This window comes from Zonotrichia albicollis, chromosome 3 (assembly GCF_047830755.1).
Source record: "Zonotrichia albicollis isolate bZonAlb1 chromosome 3, bZonAlb1.hap1, whole genome shotgun sequence".
Lineage (NCBI taxonomy): Eukaryota > Metazoa > Chordata > Aves > Passeriformes > Passerellidae > Zonotrichia > Zonotrichia albicollis.
The window spans coordinates 9,073,584-9,091,325 of record NC_133821.1 but is presented as its reverse complement, the minus strand read 5'-3'; the positions used below and the strand labels follow the sequence as shown (position 1 = coordinate 9,091,325).

Below are 17,742 nucleotides of genomic sequence, written 5' to 3'. Positions count from 1 at the left end.
TTTCTCTTTTTCCCTTTGCCATAAGGTACCTACTAAAGCCAGATTTCATGCGGCGACCAGACCGGACGTTCGACCCGTTCTCCGAAACTCCTGTGGATGGTGTTATTGCTGCAACGTGCTCTGTGCAGGTAAGGCAGCACAGACAGCTGCCAGCACACCCAAAAGCACACTTAGAATCACCAGAAATTGCATATATGCACTCAATGTGCTTGGACTGGGCAGATTTCAGCACATTGGTTATTTTTTTTTCTTTTTTAATATTGCTGGCTAAGATGCCTTTGTTTCCTTGATCTGAGTGGAGTATGATAGAATTGGAAATGATGTGTTATTGTTCATGGTGGTGTTCTGACACAATGGTCTTTTTGAAATCCATGAGCCCACACAAACACATAAAGGAATGAAGTTCCTTCCCATGCACAATGTGAAATTGCACAGCATCACTTGTCCCCACAGAGCAGGGAGGAGTCTGGGCACACAGGGACAGGATATCTTCAGAATGAATGCAGAAAATGGTTGGTGTGGGGCAGGCCCTTACTCTGGAGCTGTCTGTGAGTAACCAAGTCCATAAAGCTCCTGCTGCAGTTCCACAGCACGGTCAGGTGACCAGTTCTGGGAGGAGGCTGACAATTGTAAAACCTGCTTGGTGAACAAAAGGCTTCAGCTTTCATTTAGCATTTTCCATGGGCTGCATTTCAGTTTCACACCCTCGCTGGCCAAGCATTCCTCATGCATCCCAGATGTTGAACTGAGCTCCATTTGCACCTCTAGTAGAATAAGCATGTTTAATTGATGTTGTGTTTCTTAAATGGTAATCAAAGCACAGCCCCTCCAAGAAGGAAGTGGGATCAGATGGTTCCTAGGTCATGCATTTTGACAGTTACCTTTCTTTTGTGACTAAAACTAGTGTAAAATTCCATGCAAATTTTGTAATTAAGGAGTTGAATGGAGCAAAAGCCAGCAATGATACTCTCAACCACAAAACTTTTCAGATCTGTTATCCAGAGTGTTCCCCAGAAGGATGTTAGGTCATGCAAACAGCAGGATCTGGAATGAGCTTAGTTCTGTGAAATCATGTTTCAGTCTTTTTCTTGCCTCCTTGATTGTAGTAGTGAAAACATTATCTGTATTTTTAAATAACAGATCATCTTGGTGAAATAAAAATTTTCCCTGGAGTAATCACTTGCTGTGGCTAGATTAATCTTGACTTCGGGTGAAATGGCAACAAACCTGCATATCTCTAACAATACTGAGGAATTCTGTGGGGCTTTGGTTTTTCACTTTTGAAGCATCCTGCACTTTCCAAACACATAATATGGAGTCAGAGTGACATGTGATTACCTTCAGACCTTCACCTGAGTGAAAACAGAGCAAGAGTTTCCTTTTACTTCTTGTGCTCAAGATGTATCATATTAAAAAGTGCTTCTGAGCAGAGTGTTAGAAGTTGTGGAATAGCAGTGCCAGCTCTGGTTGTTCCATTCAGTGTTTTCATACAGTGGATGCATCTGTGAGGCACTGCTGGCAGTACCATTTCAGGTGAAGTTGTATTTCCATGCCTGACCACAGGAGCTTTTCCAAGGAGGTGCAGTTTGAAATGCACCCTTTGCACACGAGGAACTAAGCACATGTGTCAGCTGTAAACCATCTCTCAGGGCGATGCCAGTGAGAAATGACCTCCATCTCCCACATGCCTGCCCTGCAGTGCCGTTCTCTCTGTGCTGCTGTGTTGCAGGTGATCTCTGGGCAGTTCCTGTCAGACAAGAAGATCGGCACCTACGTGGAGGTGGACATGTACGGGCTGCCCACGGACACCATCCGCAAGGAGTTCCGCACGCGCATGGTGATGAACAACGGCCTGAACCCCGTGTACAACGAGGAGTCCTTTGTCTTCAGGAAGGTAGGGTGGCATCTGTGCAGGGCCCTGCTGTGCCTGCCCCCTGAGCCAGCCCTCCCTGCTCACCCCGACGAGTGCTGCTCCACAGCCAGGCTTCTAGGGCCCCGGGTGCTGCTGTGAACATGGAAAGCTGGGGGCAGCTTTCAGGAGCCTGCTTGGTTTTGCCTTGTTTTGGTTCTGCTTTCTTTTTGGTTCTGCTTTGGTTTTATTTTTGTAACGGATAACCTCTGTAGCTATCACATGATTTTTTTGTTGTTTTTGTTTCCATTTGGCTTTTTCCTCCCCTTTGCTTCCTCCTCCCACTTGGAGGTAGGCACCTCCTCTGTGACCATGCCTGTGTTCAAGGTATGCAGTCTGCTCAGAGTGAGCCCCGCTGGCGGACACCATCATTCCCTGGAGATTCCTTCTTCCCTGCCCTGGCAGTGGCTGCTATCTTGCACTGTTCCTTCAGCCCAGAGGGCAGGTGAGATGCTGCATCCAAAGCTAAGGTCAATGTCATTACATGGAAAAGTTGGAAGGGTGCTGTGTTCCTCAGGCGTGTTGCCAGCTCCCTCCTTCAGTGGTCCATGTGCATCATGTACCTTCTTTATTTTTTTATTTTTTTCCAATACTGAAAGAAAAAACAACCCTTTTTTTCTTGGCATGGGGGATTTAAAGAGAGAGACCATTTGTCCGTGTTCAGTTTTTATCTCTCAGTCCTTATATATATATGATACACATATATATATATATTTATTTTATTTTTCTTCTGTTGCCTGGAGTTTCATCCAGACTACATGTATTACAGTGCTGTCTTGGATAACATCTGTTTTGCTTACACCTGTTTTGTTGTCATGCAGAATTGTTGCTCTTTTATTCCAAAGTTCAGACTTGTAGTCCAAATGTCAGACTTTTTGCTGAATGGTGATAGCTCTTCACACTTGGATATATTACACACTTAATCTGCTTTCCTAACAGCATAGCCAGTTTTTGAGAGAAATTGAGGTGATGCAAGAGTTTTTTCTGAGCTCATATTGTGGAAGGAATGTGACTCCAGGTGCTTTTCTCTGTGTGAGGAGCACAGGGAAGATGCTGATGCACAAGCAATGTGCTGCCCATGACTTGCTGGCTGTGTGACCAGCAGCTGCTGCTGTCTGATTTCTTACATCAAAAGGGCCAGAAATTCCAGTGCAGCCCGTGTGCTGGGACATGGGCACAGAGACTAAGGCCAGTATTTCTCATTACTGCTCTCCAGTGAGCAATCCCATGGTCACAGGCTCTCTTGAACTCCTAGGTCAGCCAAGAGATTATTTTTCTCCACCTCAGGCCCTTATCATAGCTAGCAGTGTAATCAGCACCCACTGGAGATCCAGCGGGTGAGTGGCAGGAGCACAGCAGGAAGGATTCCTCTGGCTGGAGGTGCTGATGGCACGGGGTGCACTGTGCTAAAACATCATGAGAGGGTGCGAGTCCTAGCAGGATACCACAGAACAAATGAATGCAGAGGGAACAATAAACTCAGTCCCCATCGTGGCAAATCCGTGTCAAAGAGCATAATGTAATGAAAGATGTGCTGATCTGTGCCCTGTAGGGGAGAGATCTCACCTGCCCTGCTCGGGTTGCAGGGTTATCCTCAGGCTGATGCTTAACCCCACACAGTTGTTCTCCGGTACTGTGTTTGATTGTTCTCCTGTCACGTTTTCTCATATTTATTTTAGTTAAGATAAGGTTTCAGTCTCTCTGACCTGGGTTCTGTGTTGTCCCTCTGTTGTGTGAGGGGAGGAGCGAGCAGTGCTGCTGGTGGCCTGTGCTGGGAGGGCTGAGCTGTAGCTGAGCAGAGCAGGATATGCATGAGCTGCTGCCATGGTTCAGAGACCAAGAGCAGCCTTTGTTTGTGCCCCCAAGGCTGAGAAGGTGTGAGGGAGCAGGCAGGCACAGCTCCCTGAGCTCTTCCCCTGTGTCCCACAGTGCTGGGGAGTAGCCCCAGGCAGGGAAGGGGGGAAATCTGTCCCAGTGTGTGGTTGGGATGGGGTGGGCTGGCAGAGGAGCTGCACTCTGCTGTGTGCCTGCTCCTCAGTGCTGCACGCCCAGAGACAGCCCCTGTGCTGCAGGGAGGGCAGGGGGTCTCTGTTCCCTGTCCCTGTCCCCTGTCCCTGTCCTGTCAGCCCAGCTGGGCAGGGGCAGGAGGCTGAGCATCCCTGCTCCCGTGCATGCCCTGAGCCATGTGCTGAGTGCAGCACAGCCTGCAGCAGCTCACACATCCCCAGCAGCCTGTGCTTGCACTCTCCTTGCCCTTTTGGATGCATCCCAAATCCCATCTCTCTGTCATAATTCCTCCTGATCCAGCGCTGCCTGCCCTTTGGTTGCTGCTGGATCTGTCATTTCCCATGCAATATTTACCTGCCTTCTTATCACTGCCACCAGTCTCCAGTAATGAGAAATAAACACACAGAGTATTTAGCTGGTGTAACTGTGAGTTGCAGAACTTACATAGCCTGAAATGTACCCGTTATTTAGGGCGAAAAAAGCTTTTCTAGGAAGATTTCATTTTGAAGCCTGGGCTCTTGCAGTGCTGGCAGTTTCTGGCCTGAGTTCACGCACGGGAGGCGGGGAGGAGCTGCTCTGTCAGTGCCATGACGTGTCTGTGCTCTGTGGCTTTCCAGGTTATCCTGCCTGACCTTGCTGTGCTGAGGATAGCCGTGTATGATGACAACAACAAGCTGATTGGGCAGAGGATCCTGCCTCTGGATGGGCTGCAGGCAGGTTACAGACACATCTCCCTGCGCAACGAGGGCAACAAGCCCCTCTCCCTTCCCACCGTGTTCTGCAACATTGTGCTCAAAACCTACGTGCCTGATGGCTTTGGAGGTGAGAGCAGCCTTGGCTCGCTGTGCTGTGGCTCTGGAGTGCTGCTGTGCAAGCCCTGAAGTGCTCCCTGTGCCAGCCAGAGCACACGTGCAGTGCTGCAGGGTGGGGAGGTTCAGCATTCCTAACTTTCTGTAACTCCTTGGGATCTCTGCATGTTGAGGGGACAGATCTGCTTTCTGACCAAGTGCCTGCCTCTGTTGATGATAAAAGCATTAGTGTACTAAAACGAGAAAATAATGTGGAAAATAAGCTACTACTACTTAGCCCAATTTGATTTTTCTCTGTTGACAATTTAGAGTCTTATTTTATTGCATATTGTCTGACATAAATATCTATACATACATCTGGTTCGGATGTACTTTATCTATATTGATTGGTCTATAAGTATGTCATGGTTTGAGCCTGGCACAGAGCCAGTGCCCCCCATGAAAATGCCTCGCCCTGGTGTCTGCTGTGAGATGTGACCAGGAATAAGCAAAACAGGCTCCAACTTAAACATAAATAACACTTTATTACCTAAAACTACAGGAAAAAAAAAATAGGAAAGACTATAAGGAAAAGAAAAAAATTGAAAACCTTACAAAAACCACTTTTCCTCCTCCCCACTCCCTGACTTTCCCAATCCAATACATTCTCTCAAAAAACACCAACTGCCCAGCCCATCACGACACTACACTTTAGTATACTCAAACATCAGTTCATGAAGAGGAAAGGGAGTCCTTCTTGTTCCATAGGCTTCTGGAAGCACACTGAAATCCCGGATGCTTCCTTGTCACTTCGGCACCGCCCGGAAAGTCCATTTGCCGCTTGTGACATGTTCCTTCCATGCTCAGTGCTCTCACCACCGAGACATGGCCAGAGCTGCTTTTAGGGTGGTCTTTCAAGGATGCCTTGTCTCACTCCAAAAAGGCACAGTCTCTGCTTTTGGGACATCTGTCCCCCCCATATATTTCCAACCCCCTGGGGCCGGGGGGTCCTCACAAATGAACCCTCCTGGTTTTGAGGCACTGCCTCCCCCTAAATGCAGTCTGTGTCACAGGAACAACTGAGTCCATGGCTACAGGAAAAAGTCCAGCCAAAAGGCCACTCCAAATCATCTCTTCCCATCCAATCATCTCCACAATCTCCGAGCCAAGTCATCTCATCTCTCATCTCCCTTCTTATTCAGCTTCGAGGAGGATTAGCATTTTTGTAAGGCCCCAATCATGCAAGAAAGGGTTAAAAGTTTTCAGTCTCTGTCTGTCGAACGGCTCCCACGCACGCTGCCCACACGCTGCCGCTGCGGCCGGGCAGTCTTCCTCCCCCTTCTCGCTGGCTGCTCTCCTGGGGGGGGGAAGGGGGGCTGGCTGCTCGAGGGCTCGATGTCTCTTGGGGCTCCCCCACCCTTCCATCCTTGGAGCCCCCCCGAAGCCCCCTCAACCCCATTTCTGTCCAGGCCCCGGGCCTACCACGTGGCTGGCCCCTCCCCCGCCCAGCAGCAGCGGGCCGGGCGAGGGAGAGAGGTCTGAACTCCTCGGCCGACGAGGTCCAAAGAGGAAGTGCCAGGGCAGTGCCTTGCTTTTAACCCCTGTGTATTCTCGGAGGTGTGTCCAAACCCCACTGGCCACACCGGACGCCAGTCTCAAACCCAAAACCTTCATTGGTTTGACCACAGCTTCCCAGAATTCCCACTCCTTCCTGGTCAAACCATGACAAAGTATTAAAAAATACATGCAGAAGCATAGTTTCTTTCAAACAAAACCAATTCTATATTCTTGGGAATACTGGCATATTTTTGTAAAAGGCCAGTGAAATAATTCAGCATCCAGAACCTCTCTGCATTTTTCTATCCTGATTTTACATGTCTTTAGTGTAGTTTAATTGTGTTTGGGCTCTCAGGAAAGTTAATTTCATGTGAACATTTCTATGATGAGGTTGGCAGAGCTGTGGTCACTCACACTGAGCAGTGGCCAATGGCCACGTGTGTGTGGGAGCACAGAGCTGAGAGTAATCACTGCACCACTAAAACCTGTGTAATGCCTGAGTTCCCCCTGCCAGAAAGGGTTCTGCACCCTGATGAAATTTGCTTGTGCACTGGACAATGCATGAACCATTTCAAACTGAAAAGTAGGAGTTGCACAGAATGCTGGAGCTCTGACTCGGCAGCAATTACCTCAGGGGTTGCTGATGAAATATATTGATCAAACCAGTGTTTTTCTCTTCACAAAACCTGTTTCAAACCTGCAGCCATGCAAAGAATAGCTGCACTTCTCTGAGTGATTCCCACAGCAGAAACTGGAGGAAGGGAAGGTTGACCTAACCTGTCTTCAAGTCTGTGTTTGCTACTGCTTATCCAGGCTTTAAAAAATTAACAGGCTGAGACTTCAGTAACAACATTTCATGGAAAAAAGGTGTTACAGGAGCATCTGTGTTGTTCACATGTGGAATCCTGGTTTCTGCAAGTCAGCTGGAGGTGTGCCAGGGGCCCTGGAGCACCACCATGCCATTGGCAACACATTTCATCCCCAGTATTTAACTGCAGGGACTTTGTCTCCAGAGAAGTGTGAGCTTCTGCCCAAACTTGAGATTCTCAAGGGTAATTGACCCATCAGTCTAAGAGACATGTTTAAGTGTGCCATTTAATTCTTACCTGAACTGAGGCTTTTGGCAGCAAATGACTCAGTTGAAATATTTTCTCAGCTAAGGACGTGCTTCTGATTTGGGATTGATGTTCTATGGCACCAGACTTTTCCTAAGGACAGAATTTAAACTTAGCACTGAGTTCCATGTGGCTTGAGCTACTGAGTATGCTGGAACCACTAGGAGAAAATATTTGTTTAATTATTTTTTTAAACTGCATTGTGCACTTGCAGAAGGGAAAGACTTGTTTTCCAAAGAGAATTTCAGCACCAGTTTAGAGTTTGCACATTGTGTGCTGCAGTGTCAGCAGTGCCGTGAGTGGTTTATTTGGTAGAGATGGGAAAGCACTGCTACCCTCAGTAAGAGTGTTGGTGCAGTACAGTGCTGCTGGAAGGGAGGGCTGGTGGCTGTGGTTTGCTGTCAGCTTGGCAGAAGCAGCCTGTGCATGAGCAGGAGCTCAGTGAGCTCAGCTCTGGCTCTGCTCTCCCTCCCAGCCAGGCTGCATGTGCCTCCTGTGCTTCCCTCCTTGGTACAGAGCAGCAGCACGCTGAACACCTGGCAGTCCCTTCTGACACCCAGCTGCAATCAGTCATCAGTGTTCTGCTGGCATGGGGGTTTAATTACTTATCTTCTGCAGGGAGCTGCTCATTGTTTTATGAGCCATCACTAGGATCTCCGGGGTTGTTTCAGCAAACCTGTAGGAAGGTAGAGCTCAAGTCAGTAGCTGCCTACTTTCTTTCTTCTTTCCTTTTTGTCTTTTTAACCTGTATGAGTAAGATTTAAAATGCGCCCTGAATAATAACTAGAAAAGGTGATGCATTGTAGGCTTTCAAAGATGTGCTTTCCTCTTTTTATTTTATAGCTTTGCAATTTCTTGTGGTTTATTTGCATCAGCGCCTCTGTTCCCAGTAAAACCACAATAATGGCACAAACTGATGTAAATGGAGCAGCATTGTACACATTTCTATTCTGGAGCTGTGCAGTGAGTAAGCCTGGCTGTCAGGTTCATGGTATGCAGTGACTGTCAGAGCTGTGGGTTTGATTGCAGCTCCCACCCCAGCTCACCTCCCTGGGACTGGGGACAGGAGCAGGGCACAGGGAGGGTCAGCTCCCCAGCAGGGCTGAGCCTGGGCTGTGCTGGGCTGGTTCCTGGCACAGCCCACAGGGGTGCTGCTCTCCAGACACCGTGGCATCCTCACCTGGCAGCTCCTGCCATCAGCTTCCAGTGAAACTGGGACGTTTCCAGCGGCCCTGGGTCTGCGCTGCCAAGGACAGGAGGACATCCCTGATGGCTTAGGGAGAGGAGACACGCTCAGTGCTCAGCCACGAGCCATTGCCATGGCTAAAAATAAATCCTACGTGGCTTCTGTGTGTGAGAAATGAGTTTCAGGAGACATCAGTGGGTCACAGCAGTTACTGGAGATGACCTGTTCGTGTAGACAAACAGATCTCAAGGGTAGTGCTGAGGGCTTAATTAAACTTCTGTGGGAATGGGAGGCCTGTCAGCTGTGGCTTCAGAGGAGCATTCCACAGAACAGCTCAGGTTGGGAGGGAGATGATACAGCCCAGCCCCTACTTTGAACAGCAAGTTTCTTCCCAAGCCTTTTGATGGGTTGGATATTTTCTCTTTTTTTTGACTGTTGGAGTTAAGCACAGGAAGAGATTATTTGATGTGCGTGTAAAAAATTGCTGGGACTTTGTCATGCTGTGAAGCTGTGCTTGCACATTTGTCACTGCACTGGAAAACAAATTCAGTGATCTGTGTGGTACCCAGGGCTGTGGTACCACTATTGGTGCTGTGTCATGTGCAGGATTCAATGCTGGTCATGCCCAGAAAAGCCATTCACAGCCAGTCATGGAATATCACAAAGGCTGCTGAGAATAGATTTACCTGATTGCTTCAATCCACCTGAAACTGCTCTTTAGCTAGGAAATACAGAGGCATTTTCTGCAATTCCCTGCAGTCAGTCAGCACCCTCAGCCAAGGGACAAAGTTAGTGCTTTGTGGCCAGGAGATCCCATCCTGGTCCCAGATTCTACAGTCAGGAACTGGGAGGAAGTTAGAGCAGTCTGACAGAGTCACTGGGTTCTCCTAAATAAGGATCTGGACTAAAACCACACCTTGGTGCATTAAGAGCTGTTCCATGTTGCAGGTGCTCTGGGAATAAGCACTTCCAGCCCTGCCAAATTCACTGCAGAAAGCTGGGCTCCTGGTGCAAGCCATGTCTCATAATACCAGGGATGGAGTAAAGCTTTTGTAAAATACTCATTTCCAGATGCCTCCAAAGGTCACAAAAAGTTGATTTTTTTTTTCTTACAGATATTGTGGATGCTTTATCAGATCCAAAGAAATTTTTGTCAATCACAGAAAAAAGAGCAGACCAAATGAGAGCTATGGGCATTGAAACTGTAAGTAGAATCAATGAAAAACACAACCCACTTCTGTCCATGCTGTGCTCTTTATTTAAAGTGAACTGGTCCTTCTCCAATCAATGCACCTGATCACTTCTCATTTTCAAATATAAGCTACTTTGTCTGCATTATATCATTTATTGAAATACTGACTGCCTTTTCATGGATCACATTAATACCTCCTTTAGGGGGGCAGATTTTAATAAATGGGGACCAAGTTGTATTTTAGTAAGTAGCTATTTGGAATAGGTTACAAATGCTTTTCTGTAGTGTTGTTTGAAAATATGTTGCAATTTCATTATGTTTAAAGTGAGCCACTCAGAAATGTTCCCAGCTTTTTACACTGCAGGCAAAAGAACAATCCCTGTGTTCTGGTGTTTCTTTCAGAGTGACATAGCTGATGTACCAAATGACACTTCCAAGAACGACAGGAAGGGCAAGGCCAACAATCCCAAAGCCACTGTGACTCCTCAGAGCAGCTCTGAGCTCCGGCCCAGCACCACCGCAGGCCTGGGCTCTGGCACCGACGCCAAGAAAGGTACCCAGGTCCTGCTGTGCCCTGCGGGGGCACAGAGCAGCACTCACAGTCAGCTTTCATTCTGGGCTTGCACTCCTTCCTAGCGTCCTGCCCTTGGGAGGTGTCTCTGGCTCACTGCAAATGCACTCAGTGTGTTGCTGAAATGCCTGTGTAAAGGCAAGGCAGCTTTATTTCAGAGTCCCCTCTTGGTGTAGCTGCAGCCTCTGGTAAGCAGCTAGGGGTTTATTTTATCTGTGTATTGTACACATAACCTGCATGGCTCTGGGAACAGTTTACTAGTAAGGATTCCTGGAGCAGTGCCAACAGGAGTGACTATTATCTGGCAGATATCCGCAGAAACTCTTCTGCTTTTTTTCTCCCCTCACAAATCCCTTGGCAGGGTTGCAGAGTTAAGTAATTAAAGGTATTTAGAATTCACTGGAATCTGTAGAGATTTCCCAACAATTAGAAATGTTTTTACAGTGTGGTTTTTTTCTGAATAGTGGTTATGGAAATGGCATGTTTATTGGAAAAAAAAATAATTAGATGTGCTCCTTTACAAGTGAGTAAGTATTTTTTCCTAACTCTTCACCATTCACTGTACAAAGTCATTTTATACACTCAGATGGGATTATTTGTTTCTCCCATATCATCACAGGTAATGAAGATTAAGCGAGAAAGCAAATTTGTACAGCTGAATGAAAGACAGTAAATATTTCTGTGAGTGGGCCACAGGAATTAGGATGTGGCTCTGTCCCTCATCCAGCCTGGCCCAAGGGATTGCCAGGAGGGAGGAGGAGCACAGAGGGCTCTTGGGCTCAAATTCAAGCCACCATGGCTGGGCACACTCTGGGGAAGGGATCTGCTGAGAGCCCAAGTGCCATTTCCCTGGAGTCACTGGCAGTGAATCAAAGCCTCAGTTGTCTCTGGCACCTGAGCTCCTTCAGAAGTTGTTCCCTGGTGTGAGCCCCGGGTCCCTCCATGCAGTGAGGGGTTTTCATTTCATGTGCCATGGCCATTTGCACAAGTGTTAGCTTTAGCATGCATTAATCAAGCATGAAATTTGCTGGGGTGGCAGCAGATTCCTTCTGGCCACGGAGCCTGGACAGCTGAGGAAATGTTCTGTGTAGTGGTTCTATGCAGTAAATGCTTTAAAATAAAACCCTGAGGAAGCCTGCTTAGAACCCCAGCAGCCTGATGCAGGCCTGAGGTCTCAGTGCCTAACACTCTCCTGACTGCAGTTTTCATCCCTATTCTTGCATGTTAAAATAGAGCTGTTCATTTCTGTGTCCCATGTAATGATGCTTATTTTGTGTTTATTGTCTCTCTGATTTACTAGGATATGAATAATTCTAGCACTGTTAAAATACACAGCTCATCTTGCTGTTAGAAATTACTTGAGCAGCAAAATGGGGAAGGCTTTGAAATGCACAAGAATGTGGGGGTTTTTTGGTCCCAGATTTTCAGTAAGAGTCAAATCACTCGTGTTTTTGAAAACTTCAGCCTCTATCTGTGCCTGCATCTGTTCCTGTCCCATTTACTAGACTAAGGTTGATACCATATACTTGAGCAGAGTCTTGTGCTCCTAAGAAAAGAAAATATTCATATTCCCTAAGGAGATTGCCTACCTCTCCTCCCCTCCTCTTTTTTTTTTTTCCTTTTACAGTGTCTGAGCATTTTCCAGTTAAATTCACCTTAAAGCCAAAAAGTCCTTCTCAAGGCAAGGGAAATCTTGCAGTCCATAGACATTATTAAGAGCAGTTAACTAAATATGTTTACAGGGTATTTATACACAGGCCAACATTTCTGTGGGAAACCTCAGGGAAACCTGAAAATTACAACTCTCATGGCATTGTATTGACATTTTTATTAACACTTACATGTAGGATGTGCTTAGTAGTTTTTAAAAAACCCTTAATATGTCACAAAGCATTTATTAAAACATAAACATTAAATGAGATCAGGTTTTGTTTGCATTGCAGTTAAAGTGACCAAACATTTTCATTCATTTCATTTTCATTCTACATAGTACTGTTAGTCTTGTGGGACTGAAATTTCATCAGAATTTTCACTTCTTCTGGTTTTTGTTTCTCCTTCATTTTGTAACTCTCCTTTAGTCTTGGAGCACCCTTCTGCTCCTTTTCCCTTAGCCTGCTGTTAAGCAACATGCAGATTTTGTTTCTGTTACCACAGAGGGTGCAAGGTGATTTTCCCTCCTGTGTTTTAACCCGAGGAGAAGCACACTTAGTCCCACCCCAGTTTTGTAGTCATGTATAACCCTACCCAAGAAACTCCCCACTGCAAGAAGTGGTGCCAGAGCAATCTCCAGCTAGGGACCAAAATTCTGAAGGTGTTTTAATATTCATAAATGGTTTGCTGTGTTTGCAAAAATGACCTTTTTTCAATTCTTAGATTGCTGTGTTTTGGCACTTCAGTCCAGAGCCATAAGAGATTAAAATACACTCATTGATTCAATTCTTTTTCCACAAGGCAATTGATTGAAGAGTGCATGGGAAAAGCAAATGACTGTATTTTAGCTAGATCTTGATCAATAATTTTCTCATTAACCTGTGATTATTTTTTTCACGTGGCGAAAAACATTAATTAATTAACTGTTAAGTTCAATGTAGGTAGCTGGGGTAAAACTCAAATTTTGCATGTGAGATATACCAGTATGTATGAAGTTTTAGATAAACTGTATCAATACCTTCCCAGGTATAGACCTTATTCCTCAAGTGAAGATAGAAGATTTAAAGCAAATGAAGGTAAGATTTGACACAAGCTTCTCAGGAGGTGCTCCTAATTTTTATTTTAAGTAGCCAGGATTTTACCTGGCTAAAGTCAGTGTGGCCACAGAAGAATTGATCCAGCTTCTCTCTTTTCAGGCTTATATAAAGCATTTAAAGAAACAGCAGAAGGAGCTGAATGCCTTAAAGAAGAAGCATGCCAAGGTATGATCAGTTAGAGTTCTCTGAGCCTCATTTTAGACAGTTGCTCACTAGCACAGGCAGTTCCTAATTAAATTACAGGGGAAGACTAAGGGGTGGTAGCTGGATTCCCAGGAAAGGCAGGTGTGTTTAAATGGCCTGAAATGTGCTGCAGGGAGCCCACCTTCCCTTGGGCAGCCCTTGGTGTGTGTGCCTGAGGCTGGGTGCACCTTGTGTGGCCATGCAAGCACTCAGGGCTCCCCCTCATTGTCAGAAGGGAGCGTTTGTACCCTGATGTTCCCTAGGCTCTAAGGAGATTGCCCATCAGATACTCAGTGACCTAATGGTGGGGCCCTGCTGTTTTCCAGGAGCACAGTGCCATGCAGAAGCTGCACTGCACACAGATTGACAAAATAGTGGCCCAGTATGACAAGGAAAAGGTGTCATATGAGAAAATGCTGGAGAAGGCAATCAAGAAGAAGGGGTAAGGTATTTTTTTAATTGTTTTTTTCTTTAGACTTAAAATAGATTTGATCTCTTATGCTACTGTGGTCTGGAATAAAATGTTCAATACAAAAGGGCATTGCAGCTTAATGCAGCATCATACTTCAGCCTGAGAATGAGCTCTAGGAATGGTTCATAAATGCTTGGCTCACTCTGCCTTTCTCCAGTCTTCTGCTATCAGAATTTTAAAAGTAAAAGCAAAGGGTTTGCCTCTAATTTTGTTTCTGCTTTCTAGTGTGGTCTCACTGCACTCTCCAGGCAATGTCACTGTTGTGTTCAGTGAGAGCAGACTCAGGTCCTCAACAGCTCTAGTGACCAGAAAGTGGCAATGTTTGGATTTTAGGGGAAAAGCTGGCTTTTAAATCCTGACTGTTTGAAAATAGTAGACTCCTGCTGTGCTGTTGAGTTGAAGTTTCTTTTTGACAAAAAACTTACAGATCCTCAGCTGGGATAGATGAATCTTACTCCTTTGACTGGGGTGGAGTTGTTTTGACTTGCACAGGCTGATGGGATATTATCTGTGTGAGTCTCCTGTTTGTCCCAGAAAGGTTCTGGAAGATGCTGATGAATTTAATAGAATGTCTGATTCCAAATTGGAGCTCAGGGGCAGGACCTGCTGCTGCCTTGCTGCTCACCTGGCAGCAGTTTCTGCTCTCCACCTTTCCCTGTGTCACTGGAGTTTCATTGAGACAGCAGGAATTACTGGAGTTCCAAACCCAGCTATGCCAACAGTTGCTCCTAATTTCATATTGTTGTCATCTGGCAACAGCAGCTGGCAGCAGCTCACTCACTGAATACTGAACATAGATCTCTGTTTGGCACTGGATTCCTCCAAGAATGCTTTTTCTATAAATCACTTGGAATGGTGGAGGGGTTCTGAGTGCACATGCTGTAAACTGCCAAAGGAACAGAAGCAGGACTGTCAGAAGTAAACAAGGTAAGGAGAATTCTCCTCACTCAATTACTGAAAGCTCACAGTTCCTGCTGTACTTTTTTTGTTCAAGACAGGAGAGCTGTAAGCACACAAATACTTACAATCTATGGAGTTTCTTCCAGAAAATCACTACTTCTCCAAGCAGAGAGGGGCCAGCTGCAGGATTGATTGATTAATTTAATGTGGCTTTGATCCAATTTCATTGACTATAACACAGCAGAAGGTTACTGATACAGCTGGATTTTTAGTTACAGTCAGGTTACTTCCTACAGTGGCAGAGAAGTGAGCTCTGGGCCTTGCACCAGGATTATTGTGGGGCAGAAAGGTTTCCCTGAGCTCTGGTATTTAAGAATCTCAGTGTTCCTGTTGGCCTGGGCAGGAACCAGTGCCTCTGCCTGTCCAGACGAAACAGCAAGGAACGCGTGCCAGGAAGTTCAAGGTGGAAAAGGCTATGCCTGTGCAATTAATATGGGGAAATCCTGGATAACAGTGCTCTCCAGATCACCCCAAAAGGGGACAAGTATCAGAGCAGTCCACAGTTTGATTCACAGTTTGAGGTCACTTCATTGGCTACCTGCAGCATCTTTGCTTACTTTTATAATGCATGGACACCAAAGCCTTTATGCTAGTTCCATATTAGGAGTTAAAAATAAAACTGGAAATGACCACTCCAGAAGCAGCCTCAGTGCAAAGCCCTGTTCCTTACCCCAGTTCCATGCTTCCATGGGCTCCAGAGCTCCCAGTCTCCTGATGGCTCTTTCAGTTTTACAAGACTAGCTGTGTGCATCTGATTAGCAGCCAGATCAGAATCAGTACAGGCAGACTTGCTGTGAAACACTTCTTAATGCCACAGCAGAATATGAAGGGTTTCCTCCAGGGTGAGCCCTGAAAGCCCATCCTGCAAGGTACTTATGCCCAGCCCAGCTGTGCAGAGTACTAAAGGACATGCTTAAAAGTGAATGCATTGGCTGACACTTAGAAATTTCATTGAACCTAAAGGATCTGATGAATCCAGAGTCCTGGGTTCAGTGGGTACAGGACATGCTCCATTTCCTTGGCTATCATTCTGGAGCATTTGCAAGGAATAAAAGTTGTAAGAGAACTTGTAGAACATGTTTTCAAGGCATTCATATTGAAATTGTCAGATTATTTCCTGATAAAAAGGCCTTTGATAGGTGTAAAGACAGATTTCTCCTCTGATCTTGTTGTGCACTTTTTTGTGGTCCATTTCTGCCACATGGTGTGACAAATGCCAACTGCATATTGTTCAGCAAAGCAGGGTTTTTTAATCACATGCTAATTCACTGACAGATGGACAGGATTTTGCTCCCTGTGCTATTTCTGTCATGCACTTGAAATGCTTACAAATCCCAGAGGGGCATATGGGAATAGGTATGGTTGTGTTCCCACTCTGAACTGGAGTCAGGGCACATAAAGATCCTTCTGGTTGATGGGACTGCCCAGAAATCCAGGGGTGTGTAAGGTTGGGAGGTGACCCTGCATTGGGCTGGCCCTGGCTGTTTGTCCCCAGCTGTGACTCTGGTTCAGCCATGGGCTGTGCCACCCCAGCTGGGGACAATCCCATCAGTCCCATCCAGTATCCCAGGCCCCAGACGGGCTGGGAGCTGCCTTGGCACAGGGTGAAAGCTGTTTCCAGAGGCAGGATCAGCTGGTGGGTTGGATGGCTGGGACTCTGAGGAGTCCAGTGATGCAATTAAAGAGGCCATTTTGGGATGAAGTATGTGTGATTCACACCTCAGAATCAGTGTCTTCATACTGATCACCAAGCCACATATTCCATGGCAGCCACACCTGATCCCAGTGTTATCAGAGACATTTCCCTTTCAGCTGCTGGGCTTTTCAGGCACAGGTACCAGTGGCCAGAGCCTCTCTCTATGACTTTAGATTGCTTCCAGAGTGTCAAATCAGTGTTAAATTTTGTAAATCTACAAAATTTCCTTTGCTCTGGGTAGAAAGTAAATGACTGCTGGCCCTTGGGAAAACAAGACACACTATTTTCAGTCAGGGCTTTCCTGGTACTGTGTGATGATGACATTTTCTGTGAATTTCCATAAGTTTAGCCGTACTTTGAAATGAAAATAGGATTTAAACTTGTTAAGAGTTTCATAAATCTCCTTTTCTGGAGCAAACATGGATTAATGTGGCTGCAGTCAGCAGTGACCATCATTCCAGGGCCAGCTGCAGCTGATAAATGAGCATGTCCCTGTCCAGACACAGAGCTGCATCACTTGGCAGCAGAGGGTGATCCAACTCAGAAGTGTTGCAGTGGTGTCCAAACAGACTTCTCTCAAATACTGTTTTATTCCAGTAATAATTCCAGCCCCTCCTTTGCATTCACTTATTCTCACAGAGGGACACCCACACCTTCTGTAGGTGTCCGAATTTAATGCACCCCATCACCCTGGGAGGTAATTATTGAGATTGCATACTTTTGTCTGCCTCAAACTAAATACAAGTAAGCAAATTACTTTTCAAACAGAGTCTAAAATCGTGGCAAGGATAGGCCTGTAAGTTTGCAGGCAGAAACTGGTTTCTCTTGGCAAGGCATTATAAGCCTGGACAAGGATCCAAGTGTCATAAATGGAGTTGCCTGACACATCCTCAGCAACAGAATAATTGCTGGGCCAATCTAGAATTAATCATGTGGTGTTTGAATTGACTGATCATTAATCCAACAATATTTTGTAAGTTGTGAATGGATTGCCAGAAGAAATAATTTCATTCCAATACGGTGCAGCACTTCAGCTTTGATTAACATTTTAGTTAGTAAGTGCTGACTGAATGGGGAGATGTTTAACTTGTGGCACACATTTGCAAGTTTTCTTTCTTTTTTTTTTAGAGGAAGTAATTGCGTTGAATTGAAGAAAGAAACGGAAATTAAAATTCAGACACTAACTTCAGATCACAAATCTAAGGTAAGCAAACAGCCAATTTTAACACATGCAACTTCTGGAAGAGAGATTTTGAGGCCCAAGTGGTAGTTAATTTTCTTGGAAGCATATGAATAATTTTCAGCAATAATAACACGTTGAAAAGAATGGGAGTAATTGAGTGTCTAAAAGTGTTTCTT

General features: G+C 45.8%; 1 protein-coding gene across 8 annotated transcripts in view; it reads left to right on the top strand.

Moving 5' to 3' along the window:
* Positions 1 to 17,742, top strand: part of PLCB4 (phospholipase C beta 4) — a 173,529-nt gene that overhangs the window by 137,385 nt on the left and 18,402 nt on the right. For all 8 annotated transcript variants that reach the window (XM_074536586.1, XM_074536584.1, XM_074536590.1 and 5 more), the window contains 9 exons: positions 26 to 128; positions 1,730 to 1,894; positions 4,534 to 4,738; positions 9,678 to 9,766; positions 10,157 to 10,307; positions 13,002 to 13,051; positions 13,172 to 13,237; positions 13,582 to 13,697; positions 17,512 to 17,587. In XM_074536586.1, coding sequence (XP_074392687.1) covers positions 26 to 128; positions 1,730 to 1,894; positions 4,534 to 4,738; positions 9,678 to 9,766; positions 10,157 to 10,307; positions 13,002 to 13,051; positions 13,172 to 13,237; positions 13,582 to 13,697; positions 17,512 to 17,587 — 1,021 coding nt within the window. The remainder of the gene's footprint in view (positions 1 to 25; positions 129 to 1,729; positions 1,895 to 4,533; positions 4,739 to 9,677; positions 9,767 to 10,156; positions 10,308 to 13,001; positions 13,052 to 13,171; positions 13,238 to 13,581; positions 13,698 to 17,511; positions 17,588 to 17,742) is intronic.